Source organism: Medicago sativa, chromosome 1, assembly GCF_051527215.1.
Source record: "Medicago sativa cultivar Bolivia chromosome 1, Bolivia_mono, whole genome shotgun sequence".
Taxonomy (NCBI): Eukaryota; Viridiplantae; Streptophyta; class Magnoliopsida; order Fabales; family Fabaceae; genus Medicago; species Medicago sativa.
The window spans coordinates 72613261-72635789 of NC_140749.1; the positions used below are offsets into that span (position 1 = coordinate 72613261).

Here is a 22529-nt window from a genome sequence, read left to right on the forward strand (position 1 = left end):
TGTTTATGAATGATTTGTTTGATTGTTCAAGAGTTGCGTAGGAGCGAAAGCTAAAAAATACAAGCACATCATGCAAAAGAATCCAAGCTTCTGATTCATATATATATACAAAAGATTGCAGAACGTGGAACTATTCTACCATTTATGTCACAACTCATTGAAACCTATTTATTGAGGAAATCATCAGCTGTTTGTGCACATCAGAGAAGAGTTAAACCTCAGTCAATCTAAGCTAGACTTTAACTCCTCCAACCTAGCCTTGATCTGACCTTGCAACAACTCCAACCGATTCAAATACACCTCCAGTTCCAAAATCCTCCGTTTTAACCATTGTTCATCCCTCACTTCCCCTGTCGATAACAACATCGGCGACGCACTGGGTGGCTCTACTGGAACATCATCCAATAGTTCCTTCAACAATGGTGAGAAACAAGACTTCATGGTTTCTTCAATGAAGCCCCGTATGCTAGTAGCATTGCCATTGTTCCGGTCATTTTTTGTGTTCACGTCGTCATCTGTTGTTATCTTCACACGCTTGTGCACCCTTTTATCTGTTTCTTCACAATTGTCAACACCTTCATCCTTCATCTTAACATTGTCAATAAGATCAGGACTTTCAGGAACAGGTCTTGATTCATCAACATCCAAAACGTCATGGTCGGTGTCATTGCCCCAAATCTTGTGGGAAATTTCGAAAATGGCTTGTTCCTGAGGGATCTTGAAAGAAATCGGAACCTCTTTGCCTTTGTCCAAAGTCATCTTGTGTTTCCTTTTTAACCTACGTAACTTCTCAACAAGCTGGTTCCTGTTGAATTCCACGCTGAATTTGGAAATAACTTGATCATAGAATGAAGCTACGCCGCTTTGAATAGTAGTATTTGCTCTTCCTTGCTGTTTAATGTAATCCAGATATCCCTTCAACAGTTCAATCTCGTCCTGCTTTGTCCATAGCCTCTGATATTGTTTAACGCCGTCTGAATACTTTTTGTTATATTGTCGTTTTGAGCGTGTTGTTATAGTGGTAGTAGCCGCGGTGGTGGTTGTGTTTGTTGCCGTGTTTGTGTCATCTGCGGGGGCAGCCATGGCCACCGTCACAACGGGGGATGCATCAGAAACGGCAAGTGCAATGGGAATGTTGTCCATTTGGTCTTCATCCACATTGTATGGACATAGAAAATGGTCCTTTTCGTTATCATCCACATTGTCCATTTGGTCTTCAACATTGTCATTTTCAAAGTTTTCACAGTCTGCTTCGTCATTATTAATGTCAAGACTTTCTTCTTCTTCATCTTCTTCTTCTTCGGATGACGAAGAGGAAGATGATGAGGTTGACAAAATCCAAGAAACCAATGGTGAAAGCATTGTTGAGGAGAGAACATACTCCATTTTCCGCATATTAGAGTATTGAACCAACCGTTTGTTTGTTGATGGTAGTTATGCATTTACTATGAAAAGAAATAATTATAAATGGAGACAATTTATTTTCTCATAGCACGTGAACATCCGTAAATTTAAATTCAGTTAAAAATATAAAGGATAAAGGAGAGCTTGAATAGTTAGGCAATGACAGTCGTTGATTACAGGTAGTTTTTTGCTCTATAAAAATCTGTTAGCAAAAGAATGTGACATATATTAAGTGATGCCAACCAATGTTTATTCTAAACTCTCATTGATGGTCATGGACTGGTATGGTATCACATATATACATGAATTCTAAACTCTCATTGACTGGTCATGGACTGGTCATGGACTGGATACCATACAAGTCCATCCATTGGATAAAATTACGAGTATTCATAAATACTTTTTTTGCTACTTTTTTTTTAATACTTTTATCACATATATACATTGAGTAACCAAAAAAAACATATATACATGAATACTCGTATCATGAGAAATTTGTGATATGATTACTTGTCTTTTATCATTTTCCTTTAAAAAAATTGAAGAGTAACTATTGTTTAAGGGTGTAAAGTAGTCTTTTTTTTTCTTTTTTTCTTTCATATAGAAATTTAAATGTGACAGAAAAAGAGTGAAAAAAATTGGATGTATATTTAAAAACTAATTATCAAATTTTATAATATATACCAATATATAAATCTAATTCTAATCCCCTAAAAAAAACTTCTTTTTTTTTTCCAAATTTAAATTTACACCAAAGTTATAAAAAAATTGAAAACTAATATATATATATATATATATATATATATATATATATATATATATATATATATTGTTTTTTGAAGGAAAATATGATATAATATGTCAGACATTCGTGTGACCATCCTGGTCAGTATCAATGCCTAAGAACAATCATCTACATAACGAGATGATAACTCGCACATGAGAATCATCTCAACACAGTCTCAAGTCGTCCACCAGACTATTGTTCCCGTCTCCTTAAAAACCAAGGACACAATAATAATATCCAATGTAACATATCTCGTTGAAAATAGACAAAATCCTTTTTTTTATTTGTTGCAAAGAAGAAATCTTATTACATTAATCAATATACAAAAATCAGGAAACTACTCTTTAGGCATTTCAGATTGGTCACAAGTACCTCAAACTTCATAAAATACTCCCATCAGAAGTTACGACTGTGAACGATGGTTAGGAACCGCTCTGGACTTTGAAGCATTTGCAATATGGCTTAGCATGCCTATTGATTGAATTGTTGTAGCCTCCAAATATGACAGTAGATTATTTTGATATGTAGGCTCCAAATACTGTTCCTTATGCACATGATTACTTTTACTCTTATCGGCATTTTTTTCAACATTGCTACTATTGTTATTACCTGAATTGTTATGATGATTGTCTTTAGAATCATTCAACTCATGCTGCTCCTCCTAAACTGCTCGCAATCTCTTACGAGATTGTGCAGCTTTCTTCTTAGTCAAATGAGCTGAATTAGGGTTAGGGTTTGGGATGATTTCCGCATCTTCTTAAACAGGAACACCAATTGGAGTTGAATTATTGTTACAGTTCTAGATTTTGTGTGAAATTTCAGAGGTAGCTTGATAATGAGAACTTTTGAAAGCAAAATTCTTACCAAAATCAAATTTCTGAAGAACGGTACGATACTTCTTCTTCAACCTTTGAAGCCTATCAACAAGCTAGCTCTTGGTAATATCGAGTTGAATCTTCACCTTAATTTGATCATAGAACGATCCAGTACCGTTATGATAAGAAGATCCACGATCCTCGTTGTAATCGAGAAAACCTTGCAAGATCGTAATCTTGTCTTCTTTAGTCCAGAGACGTTTGAAAAGCTTATGTGAATCGTTGTTCTTCTATTCCATTTTCTCCCATTTTGGTTCAAGGGAGCTGTCGACGACGTTTGTTGTTGCGACAGTGTTTGGTAAGGCTAAGATGGTGGTGGTGGGGATGGCGGCGGTGGTGGCGAAGGTTGACATAGATTTTTCGGTTTGGTAGTTTTTAATGTTTGGTTGGACTAAATAGTTATCCTCTTCTTCTAATTTGTCATCGTCTTCACCTTCGACGTCGAGGTATTCATCATGGTTGGGGATAACAACGCCGTTTCGAGAGAATGCCATGACATAAGAAGAAGAAGAGTGGAGCGTGATCGGTGGTGAAGGGTTTGTTATGTTGTTTGAGTCACTCACTTCAGTTTTTGGTAATAAGAAGGAGAATAAGCGTGAGAATGTGCATTATGGCTTTAGGTATTGGAACAAATAGTTTAGCCCACTTGATTTTTGGAGAATTGCTCTTTAGGAACATTTGAATTGGATTGCTCACACCTCAAACTTATGAAAATATCTCTATTAGGACTTATGAATTGTTCATCTGTGAACGTAGTTAAGAATCTTATTTGACTATGAGAATGGTAGTTAGGAACCGTTTGAGACTTTGAAGCTTTGACACCAAGATTGCTTGTGAAATTCTACTGGTGTTCACAAATTTGTGATTGGTTCAATCAATTTCAATGGAACTAAAAGTTGGTTTCTTTTGTAATCCATGTCTTTTCTTTCCCTCCTAACCTTGCTCTAATTTTCCACTGCAACATATATGTCAGAAAGAAACACATAGTTTCAACAATCTTTCACAAGCAATCATGGTGTCAAAGATTTAAAGTCTTATACGGTTCCTAACTACCATTCTTAAAGTCACAAACGATTCCTAACTACGTTCACAGACGAACATTTCGTAAGTCCCAGTAGAGATATTTTCGGAAGTTGAGGTGTGAGCAATCCAATTCCAAGGTGCCTAAAAAGCAATTATCTAAAAATCAAGCGGGCTTAAATATTTGGTCCAATACCCAAAGCCCTGATGCACATTGTCATGCGTAATCTCCTTCATATGTTACCACCAACTGAAGAGTGTCTCAAACACAACCAACACAACAGAACAAACCCCTCACCACCGGCCACGACGCTCCTCTCATTCTTCTCTCATGGCATTCTCTCGCAACGGCGTAGTTATCCCCAGCCATGATGAAACCTTCGGCGTCGAAGGTGAAGACGATGACGAATTAGATGAAGAGGACAACTATTTCGTCCAACCAAACACCGACCACCACTATCAAACCGAACAATCTCCGTCAACATTCGCCACCGCCGCTGTCCCCACCTCCGTCATCTTAGCCCTACCACACGCCTCCGCATCAGCAACCACCATCGACGGCTCCCCTGAACCAAAACGGGAGCCAATGGAAGAGAAGACCAGCGATTCTCGAAAGCTTTTTCAGCGTATCTGGACTGAAGAAGACGAGATTACGATTCTGCAAGGTTTTCTCGACTACAACGCAAATCGTGAATCGTCTTATCATAACGATACTGGATCGTTTTATGATCACATGAAGGGGAAGATTCAGCTGGATTTCACCAAGAACCAGCTTGTTGATAAGCTTCGGAGGCTGAAGAAGAAGTACCGTACTGCTCTCCAGAAATTTGATTCTGGTAAGGATTTTGTTTTCAAGAGTGCTCATGATCAAGCTACTTTTGAAATTTCTCACAAAATCTGGGGCAGTAACGGTAATTCAACGCCAATTGGTGTACCTGTTGATGAAGAGGAGGAAATGAGCCCAAACCCTAACCCTAACCCTAATTCTTCTCATTTAATTGAGAAGAAAGCTGCGCAATCTCGCAAGAGATCGCGGGCAGCTGAGGAGGAAAAGTGTGAGTTGACTGATTCTAGAGATAATCATCAGAATAACTCCGGTAATACCAATAGCAGCAATGTGGATGAAAATCGTGATAAAAGTAACGGTAATCATGCACATAATGTACCTGGATTAATCGAAGAGACCGTGAAGAGCTGTTTGACACCGGTGTTGAAGGAGTTATTGAATGCTACCATGAGTGGGAGTCCTTTTGGTCTTGGGGGAAGAGGGTTTGGAGCTGGAGCTTTTTCAATGAATACTGTGCCATTTGGGTTTTTGAATTTGGGGGGCAGAGAAAAGGCGCTGGATGAAAAGTGGCGGAAGCAGCAGATCTTGGAGCTGGAGGTGTATTCGAAGCGGTTGGAGCTGGTGCAGGATGAAATCAAGGTTGCGATCGAGGAGTTGAGATCGAATGCTGGAGCTGGAGCCGGAGCTGGAGGTAGTGGAAATAATACCAATCAATAGATAATATCATATCTAGATAGATAGTGATTTTCTTTTACAGCTTTAGCTTTTTTTTTGGATTTGAAATACAGCTGGTTTTGGGGATGATTGCAATTGCATAGTAACTTTTCAACAATATGCTCTATTTTTTTATTAGTCTGTTGTCGAATTCTCTTGTACATTTACAGAGAGAATTCAGAACGCAGAGGATTGTATTTTGATGTGCAATAGGAATTCGCTGGCGTTTGTTACACATGAATCTCAAAGGGAAGTTTTGTTTAGGGTTTACTTTGTATCTTGATATCCCGAGTGGCTTTGCGTTTTATAGAATAAACCATGGATTTAGTCCCTAAATTGTCACTTTTCAGATCAGTCCCTAAATTATACAAAATTCGTCAATTTAGTCATTAAATTCAGTCGTTCGTCAATTTAGTCATTAAATTTAGTCGTTAAAGTATATGGAAATCCATCAATTTAGTCGTCAAAGTATATGGAAATCCATCATTTTGGTCCACAAAATCTCAATAAGGTCTGAACCGATTAATTTCATGAAATTGCTTTTGACACGTCACACAAAGATAAGAAGCACCATGAAATGACAAATTTAACCCCAAATTCCATCGGTAGTTAGCTGCCGTTTCGATTTGTGGTGTTTCTTAGCTTTCTTTGATGTGGAAACATCATTCGAATTTCATATACTTATGGACTATTTAGTGTATATTTTTATAGTTTAGAGAATAAATTTTTGAGAGGTAATTCAGCGATTAAATCGATGGTTTTTTCGCGTTTTGTATTTTCTTAGTTTTCTACTTTGGTTGGATTGCAGTATGCAATGGCATTTTCTAATGTTCAAGACATTAGAAAATTATTTTTGAGTATCAGTGTGATCAATTGTGGTTTAGCTGTTAATACCGGAGGCGTAGAAATATTTATTTCAGATTATGGTTTTGCTGTACAGTTCTGATTTTCTGACATTCGTTATTTATTTCACTTTGGGATGGAAAATAATATTTGTAGAAAAGAATAGCTCACGAACGCATTTCATTGAGCGTGTTCCTATGAGAGTCTTAACCCGTCTGTTTTAGATTTTATCAGGAAATAATCTATTTTAGATTTTTTCAAGAAAGAATCTTTTTTTTTTTTTAAATCACTTGTCATAATTAAGTGTTTGTTTATGATTTTTAGAAAAATTATTTTATCAAAAAATTTATTTTAACTCTAAAATGAAATGAAAAGCTATTAGGATTAGCTTATCTTAAAATTTTTGTTGTTTGGTAACACGAGATCTAGTTAAAAATCATTTTGTAAAAAAGTAATTTTTTTGGGTAATAAACAAACACAAATAGCTTTTTGAGTTCAAATATAATGTCACTAACACAGTTTGCCAAAAACACTCACCTCCTCTCTGTAACGACAATGTGAATTTGTTAAAAAGAAAACCTAAAAAATCTCTACGGCCTTTTTTTTCCATCTTTAATTTCTCTATTGTTAAGAGTCTGTTTGGATTCCTTCAAAAAAGAGTCTGTTTGGATTAGGTTAATTTTGAGTTTATGCAAATAAATAATCTTTTATATTAATTTATAAGTCTTCATTAACGAAAATTGTATGTTTATAAACTGTTTTTTCATAAACTACACTTACAAAGTTAAGAATAATACATAAAAAATTATTTATTTACATAAGTTGTTTTGCATAAGTTTAAAATAAGCTTAATCCAAACAAACTCTAACTCTCATTTTCCAAATTTATATTTTGGTACACCAAATTTATATAGCAAAAATTGCGGATAGTGATAGTTGCAAATGCAACTCAAAGGGAGGTTTGCTTTATGGTTCCTTTGCACGTTGATATCCGGAGTGGCTTTGCATTTTGTATTTTCTTAATTTTGTACTTTGTAGTGAACGAACTGCTAAATAGTACGTCTAGTTGTTGTGCGCTGCAGTTTTTGTATTTTAAAAAATATTAAATTGAATAGCAACACTTATAAGACCCACTATCACGCACACCAATTTAAAATTGTAGTTTTCGGGATCTTTATGTATCTTATCATAACAGTGGAACTTAGCATTGCACATGATTTTCAAGATGCCACTCGTTGTTTTGATATATTTTTCTGAAACCACTCTTGCTTGAACATTTCCAATCCACAAAAAACACCCAAAGCCAAGGCTAAATACACCTTGGATGCTTGTGACTCATGAGCCAATTTGTTTTCCAACAAAACATCCACCTTGCCCAGACTACCAGGTCACTTTTCAATTTGGTGGCGGTGACAATGTACTCTGGCGCAAGGGCTTGATAGTGACCATACCAAGGGGTGTAGGTTGTTTTTTATGACAGTGGTGAAGTTTCGCTCTTTGATAACTACGACGTCTTCAAGTTCCTCTAGGAATCTGAAATCTCTATTGTTGCCATTGTCTTTTTGGAATGTTTGTTTTTGTAGAATTTGAGAGAGAATAAAGAGAGGTGAAAGAGGAGGTTTTTAGCTTTGTGATTTGTGGATTCAATTCATAGGCTTCACTGCAAAATGCGACTTGAAGAGACAGAGTGTGACTTTGGTTTGTACTTTTGAGGTTTTGACCAATGGACTGACACATCCTAGTAACTGTATGCCACATCATTCTTGAGTTTTCCATTGAGATCTAATTCGAACTATTAAACATTTTCCATGTAGTGAAACGTATTTCGCCAGAAACTCACAAATGAGACGATCCATAAAGAAAAAACTGCAATTCATGCTTTTGACTCGTATACATTACATGATCAAGTTCTAGTGAAGGAGCGCAAAGCACAACATTAGATCATCATGCTTTTGACTCTAACTTGTTCGCCTTAAACTCCTCCAAATCTGATTATGCCTCTCAAATCATGAAACATTAAAAACCATATATTTTAAACCAGTGGTTAACAAAAGCTTCTCTTAAAAGCCATGTATTTTAATCCAAAGGCTATTATTAACTCCTCTCATCTCTCACATTAAAAACCCTCTATCACAAACACACACACAAACAAACACATATGTGAGGTTGCTAACTTATTCACACCTAAAACATGAAGAAGTTAACAAACTTACTCTCACTTGCTTTTTACCAAAACTCTACATGTTTCTTTTTAACAACTACTTAAATATAGGGTACTATTACGATTTACAAGTGAATAGAATTGGTTTTCTGGTCAAAAACAAGTGAGGGTAGGCTTGTTTAAAACATATTTTATATATCCTCGTGAGCTTAACTCAATTGGTAGAGACACTGCATAATATATACAAGATCTGAGTTTCAAACCCCGGACACCACAAAAAAAAAACATTTTATACGGAGTGTTTTTTTTTCTTTCTTTTTTTCCGATATCAATTATTTTGTAACACAATAAACCCAAACGAGGCCAAAGGACAAATTTGTCAAACACGATCTTTTTCTGTTTTTTTTTTCCTTTCAAACATACAATGCAGAATACAGATGGTGGATGGGCATGGCGATTACCAATCCCAGCTAAATCTTTAACATTTCCCTACTACGCTTGTCAAATTCTATTCATATCAAATATGTACAACTTGTAATTAACTGTAAAGAAAAGTTACACAACCCACCAGACTTTACACACGGAATACAACAACCTAGTTCCATGCCACGGAACAAAACACCAATTGCGCTAAATTCCTATACCCACAATTTGATGTTCTCCACCGGCTTACACCAGTTACATTTTAATCCAAGAAAATAGTAAATAATCTTGTAGCTTTTACATCTTTCTAAACCCTGGAACACTATCATTGAGGTACCATGTCAAACCAATGCAAATCAGAGCAGCACCTCCACTGCATCTAATCATCACACAAAACTTCAAACATTATTATTCTGTCAAATGAATCACATCAGGGTATCAACATGCGCCCCTGTTATTGGTTATGCAACTAGGATACAGGTGGAGAGACAGCATAGGTCCACTTCGAGGAGTGGGCAGATAGAAACCAAGGCACCTCAAACACAAAAGGACCCACAACCACCACTATTGATTACCAGAATCTGGAGTTTCTTGGGGCAAACGTGTTTTAACTTGGTAAACCTTCTTTATCTGCTTATGATGAGGCACTGCCCCAGATGCAGCTTCTTGACGCCTAGGATACATTCCATTTACAGGTGCTTTAGTATTCCACTTTAGGGGACGTACTGGAGGACCCGAGTTCTGCACAAATCGGGGTTCTAAATTGGTTGTTGGTCCAGAAATTGGCGGCCTCGATGGTGCAGGTCTCAATCCTTCCTCCATTGTTAAAGCAGAAAACCCAGTCTTCACATTTTGGAACTGTTCTTGATGCCTTGGCCTATCTTGTGTTCTAAAATTTTGTCTGTCCACCTGCCCAGCATTAGATGAGACTGGATATCTCTGTCTAGTCATTGCGCCATGGTGATTATGTTCTCCATAATAACTGTTAGTGTTCTCGCCAGAATATTTTCCATATCCAGATGGTCCAGCTGATTGGAACCTGTTTGTTGTATGGCGAACTGGAGGTTGCTCCAACACTCCGTGGGATGTATTATTCCATTTAATGTTAAGGGTGTTCTTGACGAGACGATGAGCTGCTTCTCCTAATTGAGATCCAGTTATTGCTCCAGATACTTGTGACCTATCAGATGCATCACATACACAAAAGTAAGGGCACGTTTCATGCATCTAGAAATTCACATGTATAACTTGAAAACTACTCAGAATTTTTTAACCTCCCCAACATTGATTTTTCATGAATAAAATTAATTGAACAAAAAATACTGATCATGAATGCTAGCACTTCTCTATTATGGCAACAGATGACTACGACTTATATTGGCACCATTTTCACATGGAACATTAAACTTAACCATCAGGTATCACATAGTTCTAACTCACCTTTCCCTTCCTTGCTGTCCCCGACCAACATTGTCTTCATGCCAAAGCACAGGAGAAGGTTTGATATCAATGTCTTTTATTATCTGCAAATAAAAAAAAAAATCGAAGTAAGGGGGTCTGTATAATACAACTGATCCAGGAAGGAACAGAAGGCATCAACGTCATTATCTTAGCCTAGTTATTGCCGCAATTAGGTAAATGAATAATTAACACTCACAGTTACAACTTCATCTACTGGGTTAAGTATTAACTATGAACCAATAAACCTTAAGCAGGATGCTAAGTAAGGTCAGCATATGCAAACCTTTTTGGGTATCACTACACCATCCGGAGGTTTTGGGATGTGTCCATGTCTACAAGGATTGAGATATGTAATATTTCTGAAATTCAAGAACACTCATTATGAGACCTCCACCAAGGAATTTAAAATACTAGGTGAGTATAGAAGAAAAAACTTACAAGACTTGATTACTCTCGATATCTGGCAATCCATCAATGGGAGACGGTACAATAGAGCTCAAAACATTTCTCTCACATGCCCAAAGATATCCATTCATCCCACCACTGCTAATAAATAACAGCGATAACAAAATAAGCATACGAGCCTCTCAAATAATTACAGATATTCATGAGTGATGACCATTGACATTCACCAACCTAGCATTTGCGTTAATTGGTGAAACACATCTTTCATGAGTGGCTAATCGACCAAAAACTTGGTAATACAGTAAAATATGTGAAGCCAAATCATGTGCACGGCTGACATAAAGCAAATCAAGCATCACACTATTCCGACGCTGTTCTTCGTCCTGCATCTAACAAAACAGAAATTGAGCATTAAAGACAAAACTAAGAATCTTGAATTCTTTTGCTGTTAAACATGAGCAGCATGCATCTCACAGTTACCTATTCATTTGAAAAATCTATTGAAGAGTAAAATAATCCAAAGCAAAAGCTTCCAGCGATTGCCAGAAAAAATACAACAGAGCAATAATTAACACTTGGTTAATCTATCTATATTAAAATGGTTACAGTTAATCAACATTCAAAGATTCCAACTTCAATAGTTGCAGCTGCATCCCTCCTGCCAGGTTTTGGGCACACCTTCAGGCAACTCATTTTTTGATTCAAGAGCTTTTATAAAATAAGCAAATAATCTCTGGAGAGAAAAACTCTGATTCGTTTGCAGAATCCGAAGTTCACATTAAAATATTCCTGGTGGACTGTAGACGAATCGGCAGGCATAGTTTTACAGCTTATCCTTTCATAAATTTGAAGGCCAACAATTTTGGATGACTGGTTATTGTAACAACCCCCCTCTTCCAAGGTAGTCAAAATCGAGATCCTAGGCAAGATCGGAGAGAGGTTACAAGATCGTAAATCGGAGGATCGTAACACGGATCGTAAGATCCTGCCAAATTCACAAATCGACATATATATGCCTATAAATTCATGTGTATGCATAAAAAAAAACACTTAAGAACACCTTAATTACTTGATTTGTTAAAAAAACACCTTAATTACTTGATGGAAAACAAATAAATTATTTTCTTTTAGGACACCTTATTTATTAAAAATAATATAACAAAATATTTTCTTTAATTATTAATTTTATTGTTTTTTATGGGAATTTTATTGTATTTATGTGTATGGATTTTTTAAATGATTTTATTGTTTTTAAATTATTTTATTAGTTATTAACTTTTTGAAAGAATTATTAGTTATTAATTTTTGAGAAAAAAAAATAAACCAAGTTGTAAAAGGAGAAGAATAAAAGCCTGTAAAAAGAAAAACAAAAACCAAACGTCTAAAAAAAAACCTCGGCGTATGACAAAAAAACAAAAAGCAAAACGACAAAAAAAATGAAAAAGACAAAGCAAACATCAGTGCATGTGCTTTTCACGTGTTGTATTGTAGGGATTCAGTAATCACAACGTCGTTTTAAGAAAAGGGGTTGTAGATCCGACCCGTGAACAACAACTCTGCACAGCATGAACAGAAGCGGCCGACGCGTACGATTTTACAGATTTCACGATCTTCCGCGGCGATCCTTACCGCGCCCATCAGATTACGATTCCGACCATACCCCAGCACGCCAAGGGGTGACAAGATCGCAAAATCGTACGATCCTACGAGTTGGATCGCGATTTTGACTACCATGCCCTCTTCCCTCCCTTCCACACACAAATAAAACTTACCGTTAATGTGTCTTCAAGCTTCCTTGTGGAAGCAAGCAATTTCTTCTCATCAATAAATGGCAATTTGGCAACACCCTGAAAAGAATCCCCAAAACTAGTTTAAAAAATCAAACTTAACTTTTGGTTAATTCAAAAACAGTTTGAATGCATAAAGAGTACTGTAATACCTGCCATGCAAATCGTTTTCCATTCATATCAATCTCAAAATCTGTCAAAAAGGTATCCATGTAAATATCAGAATAAGAAAATATGTTACATATAGCAGAATACAAATTTAATCGACAAGTTATCTCACCAGCAGGGTAGAAGTGAAAAATAGGTGATGAAGGATCGGTCATCAAATCCCTATATTTGTCAGGCAGTGCATTTGAACTGTAACAAAATCAGTAAGTATCAGCAGATCACAGAAAGCAAAGCAGTATAGATCTAAGAACATGATAGAGGAAGAACCTTGAAGCAGGCAGGACCCCCATAAGCTGATCAAATGGTTTGAATGGCTCTCCAGGGGAAAAAATTATTTCTAGATTAGGTAGATCTTTAAGATCAGAAGCAAAAGGAGCATAATGATACGGGTAGTACCTGGAAAAATTAAATAAAAGTCAATAATAGAAAGAAAAATGAACAATGGTCATGTATGGCAATTCAACTAAAACGAAGGATACACTCCTAGAAATTTACATCAATAATCTAAAAGCAACTCGGAAAGCAAAGACTATATACCACAGTCATCAAAGCAATCCAGTATATATTATGTTTAGGAGTAGCACTGAAATTCACACACGTTAGAAAGATGATGGACCAGGAATGCGCAGCAAGCCATTTATCAAGTCCGACTCACTTAATTTTTTATTTTTTTTATTTCTGATAATTGTCACACTCAGACTCACTTAATAATTTAATACAATTATTGTATTGCTCTCACAAATGAAAGAATGACAGAATACTCGAAACCTAGGTAATTGGAGGAACCTAGAACCTCCCTCCGTAAAACAACTCCAGAAATCTCGACTAACTCCTTTCTTTGTTTAATTCCTCCTTTTAATAGCTTTGGTCCCAAACCTCTGTTAACTAACTGTTGACAGTTGCAACTTGCAATTACAGCAACTTCAGTAATCCCCTCTTTATCCTAACTCCTTTATCAGTTACATCTTTTCATAAACTCGTCCAAAAGGAAGCATTACTTATCACATTCTAATATTCAGACCGCCTTAATACATGCCTATCCATTATACTAGGATATCTTTAAGTATAGAAATAATCATAAAGACAATTAAACATCCAGTTTAACTGAGTAGTTGGGCTTGACCTTCTGGAGAGCAACAGTGGGATAACTTCATTGTTTACTGAGTATGAGATTAAAAATGGAATTGTCCTCCAAAACTTGTTGGCTGCTATGTTACTAACAACATATCAAGTCATGCATGTAAAATTACCATTCTACCAAGTCAATCATAAAAAAAAGAAGCAACCAATAAACAAATATAACCTATGCCCAATAATAAATAAAATTATAACTAACCATTTCCATGAGCATACACCGTTATAATAATACTGGCAAATCCAACAAAGGCCTTCCACATATTTCAAAACCTACAAGGACAACAAAGACAATAATGCAATTTTTTTCTTTTCTTTTCCAATAGCCAGAAATTAATGAGAACGAGCAGGATAATTGTTGTGAGGAAGACAAATATTTAAAATCAAGAAGCCCATCTACCAATAATAAGAATTTGATGAAGCCTAATCTGAACCCTACATTGGATTTTGTGAAATATATATCCAGCAAAAAGTTGTCATTAGGTGCAAGATTGAATTTGATTTACACCAGTATCAACTGATCTAACCCATACAATGACAACATCTTCGTATGAACAGACTCCCTTGGAACAAAGGCAGAAGAGGGGTAAGAATACATTTTCAAGACCAGCTAACAAGTGTCACTGTCAAAGATACAGGTTTAGAAGAAGAAGAAAATTTACGCTAGTGTGATTTCCATTTTAACAGAATAAATGAGAAATCATCTACCATAAAAGCTCAGGCTTTTAGGTGAAGAAACATGAATGACTTTTATATTATATGTATAACACAGCCTCTCATGCAATGGCTCTTTAGATTAGAAGTTTGGACATCTTTTACTTAAGTTCAGCTTTTTATTTGAAGAATGGGGCGGCAAGGTTCAAACTCCAGACCTCTCTTGGTCATGGATGCTTTGTTCACATATTATGAATCAGCTACTCAAAAAGCTGACGTTATTAGGTGAAAACATATGATTTATGAATGGTTTTTAACTCTGTATATGATACCTCTAACAATATATTAAAGTCAGTCCAACATACAAGCATGCAATGTAATCCAAGAACAGCAAATAATTTGACAAGGTTGATTATTTCTAAGTAAGAAAAATTGATAGCACTTACTATATCTTTCTTAATTTTATCAATCTCCTCCAGACTTGATGCACCAAACTTTTCAACATAATACCTTTCCTTGTATCCAGGCTCCCCTAACTTGACCTGAGAAAATAAGAAACATGCAGTTCATTATGAAAACTTTGCCAGGATTTCTAGATTGCTTATGTCGCAAGTTACTCGTGCATGTTTGGGAACACCAGTAGAATTACTTTGGCAATCCAGAAAAATTATTCTGGTGGAGTTCCAAAACATGCTGCAGAAAGCCGACAGCATAAAAACTAAATTTAGCCAAGAAAATACAAAAACATATTCTTGCAATAATTTTTAATACTGAACCTTATCAGAAAATGAGGCCCGTGGCTCTTGAAGTATTACTCCTCTTGCCCTAGCTCTCATCTCTTCATTATTTTCTGCCACCTATAAAACAGTAACAAGAATTACATATCAGAAAGCAATCTACAATATCCTATGAAAGTAACACACAGTCCATGCATATCAGTTTACAAACCTAATTAGAAAGCAAAATACCTGTTGAACTCGAACTCGTTTCTGAAAGATTTGATCTTCATGAACAGCGGCAGATTGGATAAAATATTCTACTCTATCTAAGAAAACCTGGAAGACATTAAGATATTCACAATTCAACACTCGTTGAAAAAAAAAAGAAATTCCAAATTGATGATTTAAGTCAAATCCAAAGTACAGTATAAGCAACTGAAAAAGTCAATAGATAATTGATAGAGAAGACTCTAAAAGAACATATCACAATCTAATGACATTTGACAAACAAAAAGATGAACACAGGATTATTAAAAGATTACCTCACCCGCATAAGTAAGATAACCACCCATGGCAGTGAATTCCTTTCTATATATATGCATCAGTAAATTTATAGCTCCCTGTAATAGTAGAAAGTGTATTAATGAGTACAACATTGACAATTAGGTAGGAAGACAAATATGCAATGGAATAAAAAGGCATAGACAAAGTACATTAAGATCCCATATCATATACATAGTAATAAGACGCAAATGACAATGTCATGTTTTCTGTTTCAAGTACAGTTTAGTGTAACATGGTGCAAGTCAGATGCTTACCTCTCTGATCTCTAATGTTGGCATATGAGGAAGAAAGTCATTGCCGACAAAGAAGCACAGAAATACAAAATCATCCACTACTCGTTCAAAGTCAATCTCAAAAGGAGGGTTGGGAATCTCCAATTCATATTGCAAATATTCACGAAGCACCCAGATGTTAAGAAACTGTGAATACTACGAATTAGTTTAAAAATAAAAATATAAAAAATAAAATGAAGATTCAAATCAGCATGCTATGTTCCAATCCTCAAACCTGATATTTCTTCTTGCGAATAGGGATTTCATCAGCAGGATTCCCGTCCTCAGCTTTAGTTTCTGGCTTACCATGACAATCAGCTGCAAAATGGCCAGTTTGGCCACACACAAAACACTTATCTTGTCCAGGTAAAGTAATTACCTGTCCATCAGGTGATTGATCATTTGATACTATCCATTGATATCAATGAGCTAATAATATCATCTTGACAATTCACACATTGGAAACTAACCTCCCTCAATATTGAGAAGTGAACCTCGTGGGTAGCTAAAGAGAGCATAATCAAATCAGCATCCTGGTTGAAAGATAAAAAAATCAGTGAAAAAACCAAGGAAAGGATAAAATCAGCATAAACAGATAAGATGAAAATCCAAATTCGGGCAAAACTCACCAATCCATACAAACAATGTTGAGTATTCGGATTGAAACCAGGAATGTTACGTTGTAACCGGATGTATTCCATTATTTTATGTTCTCCCTCACCAGGAACATTCGAATCAGAAAGTATAACCTTCAAATAAATAATCATCCAATGCAAACCATAAATAAATATAAAGAGACAAAGCATCCTGAAAGCCAGATATATATGGGAAAAGAAAATAGACGAGATCACTCCACAAGAAAGGAATCATCCCAACTTGAAAGGATCAAGCGGCATAAACAATAGATAGGAAGTAGTTTCAATAGTAGTACCTTTATATTTTTCCAGGCAGGGTTGTGGTTCAATCTAGTCTGTACATAATACTGAAGAGCCACTGACAGAGATGCCATAAATTTAGTACCAGGGGTAATGACATTTGAGTCTGAAGTCTCAGGCTTGTCCTTAGAAGACAAAAGTGCTCCCTCCTCGACGAATTCTTTCCTCAGCCTTTCCTCTTCGGCTTCCTGTAATGCTTACACATGAGCACAACAAATCCTTCAGCAAAAAAGTACGAGAACCTTGAAAGCATGAGCATATTAACATTCTTACAGCCTCAGCTGCATCTTTTGCAGCCCGGAACCGCCGGGAACGTTGCTGATTCATTTTGGCTCTTGGTGCAACACCATCTGCAAATATCAAAGTAATGAAACAGGATACAAAAGCTACAAGGGCAAGAAAAGTAAGTGTGACAAGGAACATGTAAAGACGGACAGTGAGATTTTATGCTATGGAACTAAGACTCTTAGACTCTGTTTGGGAGTTTGGAGGCGAGGGCTTTGAGGGACGGAAGTGGAGGAGAAAGTTGACAAACCTTTCACCTTTTCTGAGAGAGGGATTTTGTAGAGAATGAAAAATGAATGTTTATGATTAATATATTTTTGATGTTCCCACAGACCTTCAAAAATCCTCTTCTAAAACAATTTTTTAGCTCCCCCAAATTAGGGGGATTTTATGTTATCAAGAAAAATAACCCCCCAAAGCCCTCCTCTTCCAAAACCCTCTATTTCTTCCTTCCTTTTTTTTCAAAGCCCTCCCCTCCAAAGCCTAAGGGCCTGTTTGGGAGTTTGGAGGGGAAGGGAAGGGAAGGGTTTGGCAAAAAAGGAAGGAGCAAGTGGAAGAAATAGATGACATTGAGAGGGGAAGGCTTTGGGATTTCATTTTTCTTCATGATACAAACCCACCTCATTTGGGGAAACTCAAAAATTGTATTGGAGGAGGGTTTTGGAGGGTTTGCTTGAATTCTTCAAATTTAATCTTAAGTAGATATAATATTCTTAAAATAAAATAAAAAAATCAATCATAAGCATTGATTTATAATTCTCTAAAAAAATACTCTTTCAAAAAATGTGAAAGATCTCTCCATTTATCCATATTTTATCCACCCCCAAAGTCATCCCCTCCCCTCCAAACTCCCAAACAAAGCCTTAAGGACAAAAACATTGTAGCGTTCCCAAATTTGAATGCAGAAGATTTGCACTAAATTATAAATTTTCAAACTTCACACTTAAAAACAATGAAATGTTTTGGGATCCCAATTGGTGGATGTTTGTCAACCCACCTCTTTAATGCAGTGTTTTAAAAACCAGACGGAACCGGTTGAACCCGAAACAGGTCAGACCACCGGTTGGTTTGATCTCCATTGTACTACAGTTGGTTCCATCGATTTTTGTTGTTGTTTTGAGTACTTTCTTATTTATTTATCATCCAATTCAAGTACGGTTGAACAAGTTAAACCATGACCCAAAGGTCCGGTCTGGTATTTAAAACATTGCTTCAATGTAATTTCTACATATGATATAAAGTTGAAACTTGTAATATAATATCCCTAGGGTTTAACATTAGAAATAAGAAACCACTACTACGAGTGATGTTAATATGTTACAGAAGAAAGAATATAGTAATACAAGTCATACATACCAGTTGCAAGGTAAAGAAGCTTCCTTGGACGAACCAAGGAAAAGAGATGATCAACATAATCAAATACCAATTTAAAAACTTCATCATAAGTAGCTGGTGCTGGCTGCATTTACAAAATTGAATTAATAACAAGTAAATTGAATTGAATTAAGAAAAAAATGAGTGAATTGAATGTTAGTAGTACAAACCTTGCCATCAGGGTGAAAACAAGGATGAATGATACCGTTCATGTCTAAGTACAAGTTATCGAACTCAATTCCGTTGGGATTGGGTTTAGAAGCGTCGATAGGGGACGAAACGCCGTCGTCTTCGACTACATCGGAGATCGAGAGTGGGTAACGATCGGCGAGCCAGCGGTAAAAAGCTGGGACCCCCATAGTGTTGGTGACGCTTACTAGAACTAGAATGCTGCTACTGTTGCTTGCTTCATTCAATTCAATTTGGCTGCACGATTCATTTCATTCCATCACGCTCTCATTCATTAATTAAGACAACCACTTTGATAAATCGGAGCAGTATACGGCAGTAATGTTTGAGGTCAAAACTGGAATAATTTATTTTTTTAATTAGTAAGCCCTAAACTATTTGGAATTATTTTTTCTCTCTCGAATATATATCATCTTCAGTCTCATTTTAATAATCGTTTTAGATTTGTGCGTGGTTCTTAAGAAAATAATTAATTTAGTTGATTTTAATGTTAAAATAAAGAAAAATGTTAACTTGTGTCTTAAGAGCATAAGTTAATGGGTCAAAATTGGAAATAATTTGTTATAATTAAATGTATTTGAATTTGATTTTGAAAATTGTTTTTCTGACATTGAATACTTCACAATGACAGATGAAAATTACTTAAAAGCCTCCAGCGTTAGTTAACTACCGTTCTGTAAACCGGCAGCAGTTAACTGCCGCTGAGGCGGTAGTTAACTACCGCTGGAAAATTGCTTTTGTGTTTTACAATTCACACATGTCTATTTGTGTTAGGGGTGTTCAAAACCAAACCAAACCAATCCAATAGAAAAACCGCAAACTAAACCAATCCAAACCGAAACCGCAAAAAACCGCATTTTGTTCGGATGTATTCGGATCAATTTTTTACTCAACCGCATGGTTTCGTTCGGTTTGCGGTTTTGATTTTACCAACCGAACCAAACCAAATCAAATCGCAATATAAGAAAAACAATAATTAAATATATATCACTTGGACCAATACTCATAGAAACTCAAGGAAAACTTTAATAAAATAACATATTTTTTCTCTTGTTAAGTTTCTTCTTTGTTTTTTCTTTGAAAAATGTATTTATGTACTACTTAAACTCTTAAAGAATAATAAAAAATTTAGTCTTTTGTATTTCTTACAAAATAGGATTACTTTTTGTCCGCGTTTAAATTTGGTTTACATCGTTGGGAACATTGCAGGATGAAAATAAAATTGTAACGTTGGATGAAGTTTAAAACATTGCTGAAAATATGTTGTGTTTTAGCTTTTTAATTTGATTTTAATATTCGAAACAAAAAAAATTATTGTATAAAAAACTGCACCAACCGATCCAATCCAAACCGCATTGGTTTGGTTTGGTTTGGTTCGGATTTTTTTTTAAAAGTCAATTGAACCAAACCAAACCGCATATTTATTTATCTTGTGGTTCGGATGACTTTTAGCCTCAAAACCGAACCAAACCACACCGCGAACACCCCTAATTTGTGTCAGCCAACAACTACAAATTTTAATTAATTAATAATAATTAGTGTTCTCAAGGCACCCTCAAGGCACTTGTTAAGAAGTCTAAAGAATAAACTTTGTCTTGTGAATGCATTGAAACTTTAAAAAGTAATTTTTTCTACATAAAACTTATCAATTATTTCTATTCTTGAATCATTAACAAGTGCCTAAGGGCACTTGTTAGCAAGACCTAGGGATGGGAATAGGCCAGGCCGGCCTACAGGGGCCTACGGCCTAGCCTACGACAGGTCAGGCCAGACCAGACTTTTTTCTTGAATAGAGAAGGCCTAGGCTTTTTTTTAAGCTTATTTAGCTTAAAAGGCCAGGCCACAGGCCTTTCAAAAAGCCTTTTAAGCCTATTAGGCCGGCCTATTTAAGTAATATGAATAATATTATTTCTTATTATATTATATTTTATACTTTGAAATAAAATATAAATTTGTAAAGTTTTATTAGAATAGAAATATGATACAATATATAGTCGAAATCCCTAAAACCTCGTGTTGATTATCAAAAGATAGTTTAATCTAATTGAACTATCAGTTCGCTAGTCCATTTAAACTTATATCACATTGCTTACTTAAAGATGTTCATAAGATATAGGCTTTTAAACAGGCTAGCAGACCGTATCAGGCTTTCAGAAGGCCAGGCTCAGACCTAAAAAGTAGGCCTATGACAGGCCGCAGGCCAGGCTTAGGCTTTAAAAAAATATGGCAGGCCAGGCTTAGGCCTTGCAAAGCCTAGCTCGGCTTAGTCTATTCCCATCCCTAGCAAGACCCATAAAAGTATATTAGAGAAAAAATATAGTAAATGTTGCATTGAAATGTGATATATGAGCAAAAGTATGAACAAACAACAAATTAATAAACAAAACTCAAAGAGGCAAATGACAAATCACAAATGATATAGCTAAGCGCAGAGAAACCTCGATGATATATGAAGCTTAGTCCGTGTGAACAAAAATAAATGTGAATCAATTGAAACATACTTGAATTTGAGATCTAATCGAACTTGAATCATGATTCGATTGAACATCAACGAAGGCAAACTTGTTGTCAGTGAGGATCGAGCTTCTGACGTGATGAAACATGAGTGATAAACAAGATATGAGAAATGAAAGTCAAAGAGGTGAAAAACGAGTATCGTTTCTCTAATAGTTGAGTGTGGAAGAGGTCGAAGATTTTACGTTTGAGGGACTAATGGATTTGTCTCATTAAGGCTCTCTAAAACATGGGGAAAAAACCAAAATGTGCAACACTTTTCTATTTTAACTTTTTTTTTCTTCCTAACATGGGAACCCCATAAAACATTCGAGAGTGAATTATGCGATGTTGTATTAGACCCAACCATTCGAGAGTGAATTATGCGATGTTGTATTAGAGCCTCCTTCAAGATCCATTGTGCCACCCATCATTTATGTCCGTTGAACCCTTTTTCAAATTTTTCGCCAAACTGTGTTTCAACTCCGGTTTGCCACTCCTTCATTGTCGTGTCAATTTTCAGCATTAAAATTCATCATGAACCACCACAGTCGCTCCTGCCACCGCTCATTCGGTGACTTTTTTGAAAATTGACTTCACCATCTGATCGCAATCCCAAAACTGACCTACTACCAAAATCTTTGCCACCAGAAACCACCTATGCGCCATCACACGCCACCCCATTGTTCAGCGCGTTAACCCACACGCCCCTCTATGTACCGCGCGTAAAAGCACGTCCAGCTGTCTTTCTGATTCCACCCTGATTCTAGATCTGGTCTCTGTTTTCAGTTTTGATCCACAGAAATACGTGCTCTTGTTCAAATAGCCTGTTTTTCATCGATTCACACACTTTTTTTCTTCTCTTAACCGATCATCATGTCTCGCACTTCATCCATCAATTCGAAAACTACCAAAAGTACCACCTTTGATGTTAACAAAAGTATATTTACCAACTATGTCACATCTCCCCTTTCGGTTGAAAAAATGAATGGGTCAAATTACGATAGTTGGTTTGGTGACATAAAATCGTGGGTTAAAGGTATAAAGAATACGAAAACCATCTCACTAAATCGATT

The 22529-nt window shown here is 36.0% G+C and overlaps 3 protein-coding genes and 1 pseudogene across 6 annotated transcripts; 1 reads left to right on the forward strand and 3 right to left on the reverse strand.

Moving 5' to 3' along the window:
- Positions 1–68: 68 nt before the first annotated feature.
- LOC146957141 (putative transcription factor At5g28040) lies at positions 69–1499 on the reverse strand. The gene has a single exon (XM_085741107.1). It carries the CDS (start codon positions 1393–1395, stop codon positions 223–225), a length of 1173 nt encoding a protein of 390 aa, XP_085597233.1. The 5' UTR covers positions 1396–1499; the 3' UTR covers positions 69–222.
- Positions 1500–2435: 936 nt separating this feature from the next.
- Positions 2436–3560, reverse strand: LOC146957142 (putative transcription factor At3g04930; annotated as a pseudogene).
- Positions 3561–4355: 795 nt separating this feature from the next.
- On the forward strand, positions 4356–5857 carry LOC146957143 (putative transcription factor At3g04930). Its single transcript, XM_085741116.1, has one exon. It carries the CDS (start codon positions 4418–4420, stop codon positions 5588–5590), a length of 1173 nt encoding a protein of 390 aa, XP_085597242.1. The 5' UTR covers positions 4356–4417; the 3' UTR covers positions 5591–5857.
- A 3108-nt stretch (positions 5858–8965) lies between these two features.
- Positions 8966–19254, reverse strand: LOC146957144 (5'-3' exoribonuclease 4-like). Of its 4 annotated transcripts, none has more exons than XM_085741120.1 (22): positions 18942–19254; positions 18754–18856; positions 17386–17462; positions 17109–17300; positions 16807–16926; positions 16648–16710; positions 16413–16556; positions 16160–16324; positions 15884–15961; positions 15591–15677; positions 15399–15479; positions 15069–15164; positions 14171–14241; positions 13102–13230; positions 12947–13023; positions 12819–12859; positions 12652–12726; positions 11111–11262; positions 10913–11017; positions 10758–10833; positions 10454–10536; positions 8966–10193 (listed from the first exon to the last, which is right to left on the reverse strand). In XM_085741120.1, exons 1-22 carry the CDS (start codon positions 19128–19130, stop codon positions 9578–9580), a joined length of 2820 nt encoding a protein of 939 aa, XP_085597246.1. In that variant the 5' UTR covers positions 19131–19254; the 3' UTR covers positions 8966–9577. The 4 variants fall into 4 exon arrangements, with proteins under 4 accessions (XP_085597246.1, XP_085597245.1, XP_085597244.1 ...); XM_085741119.1 differs by having other exon boundaries at positions 10913–11020; XM_085741118.1 differs by having other exon boundaries at positions 11111–11268.
- Between the last annotated feature and the right edge of the window lie 3275 nt (positions 19255–22529).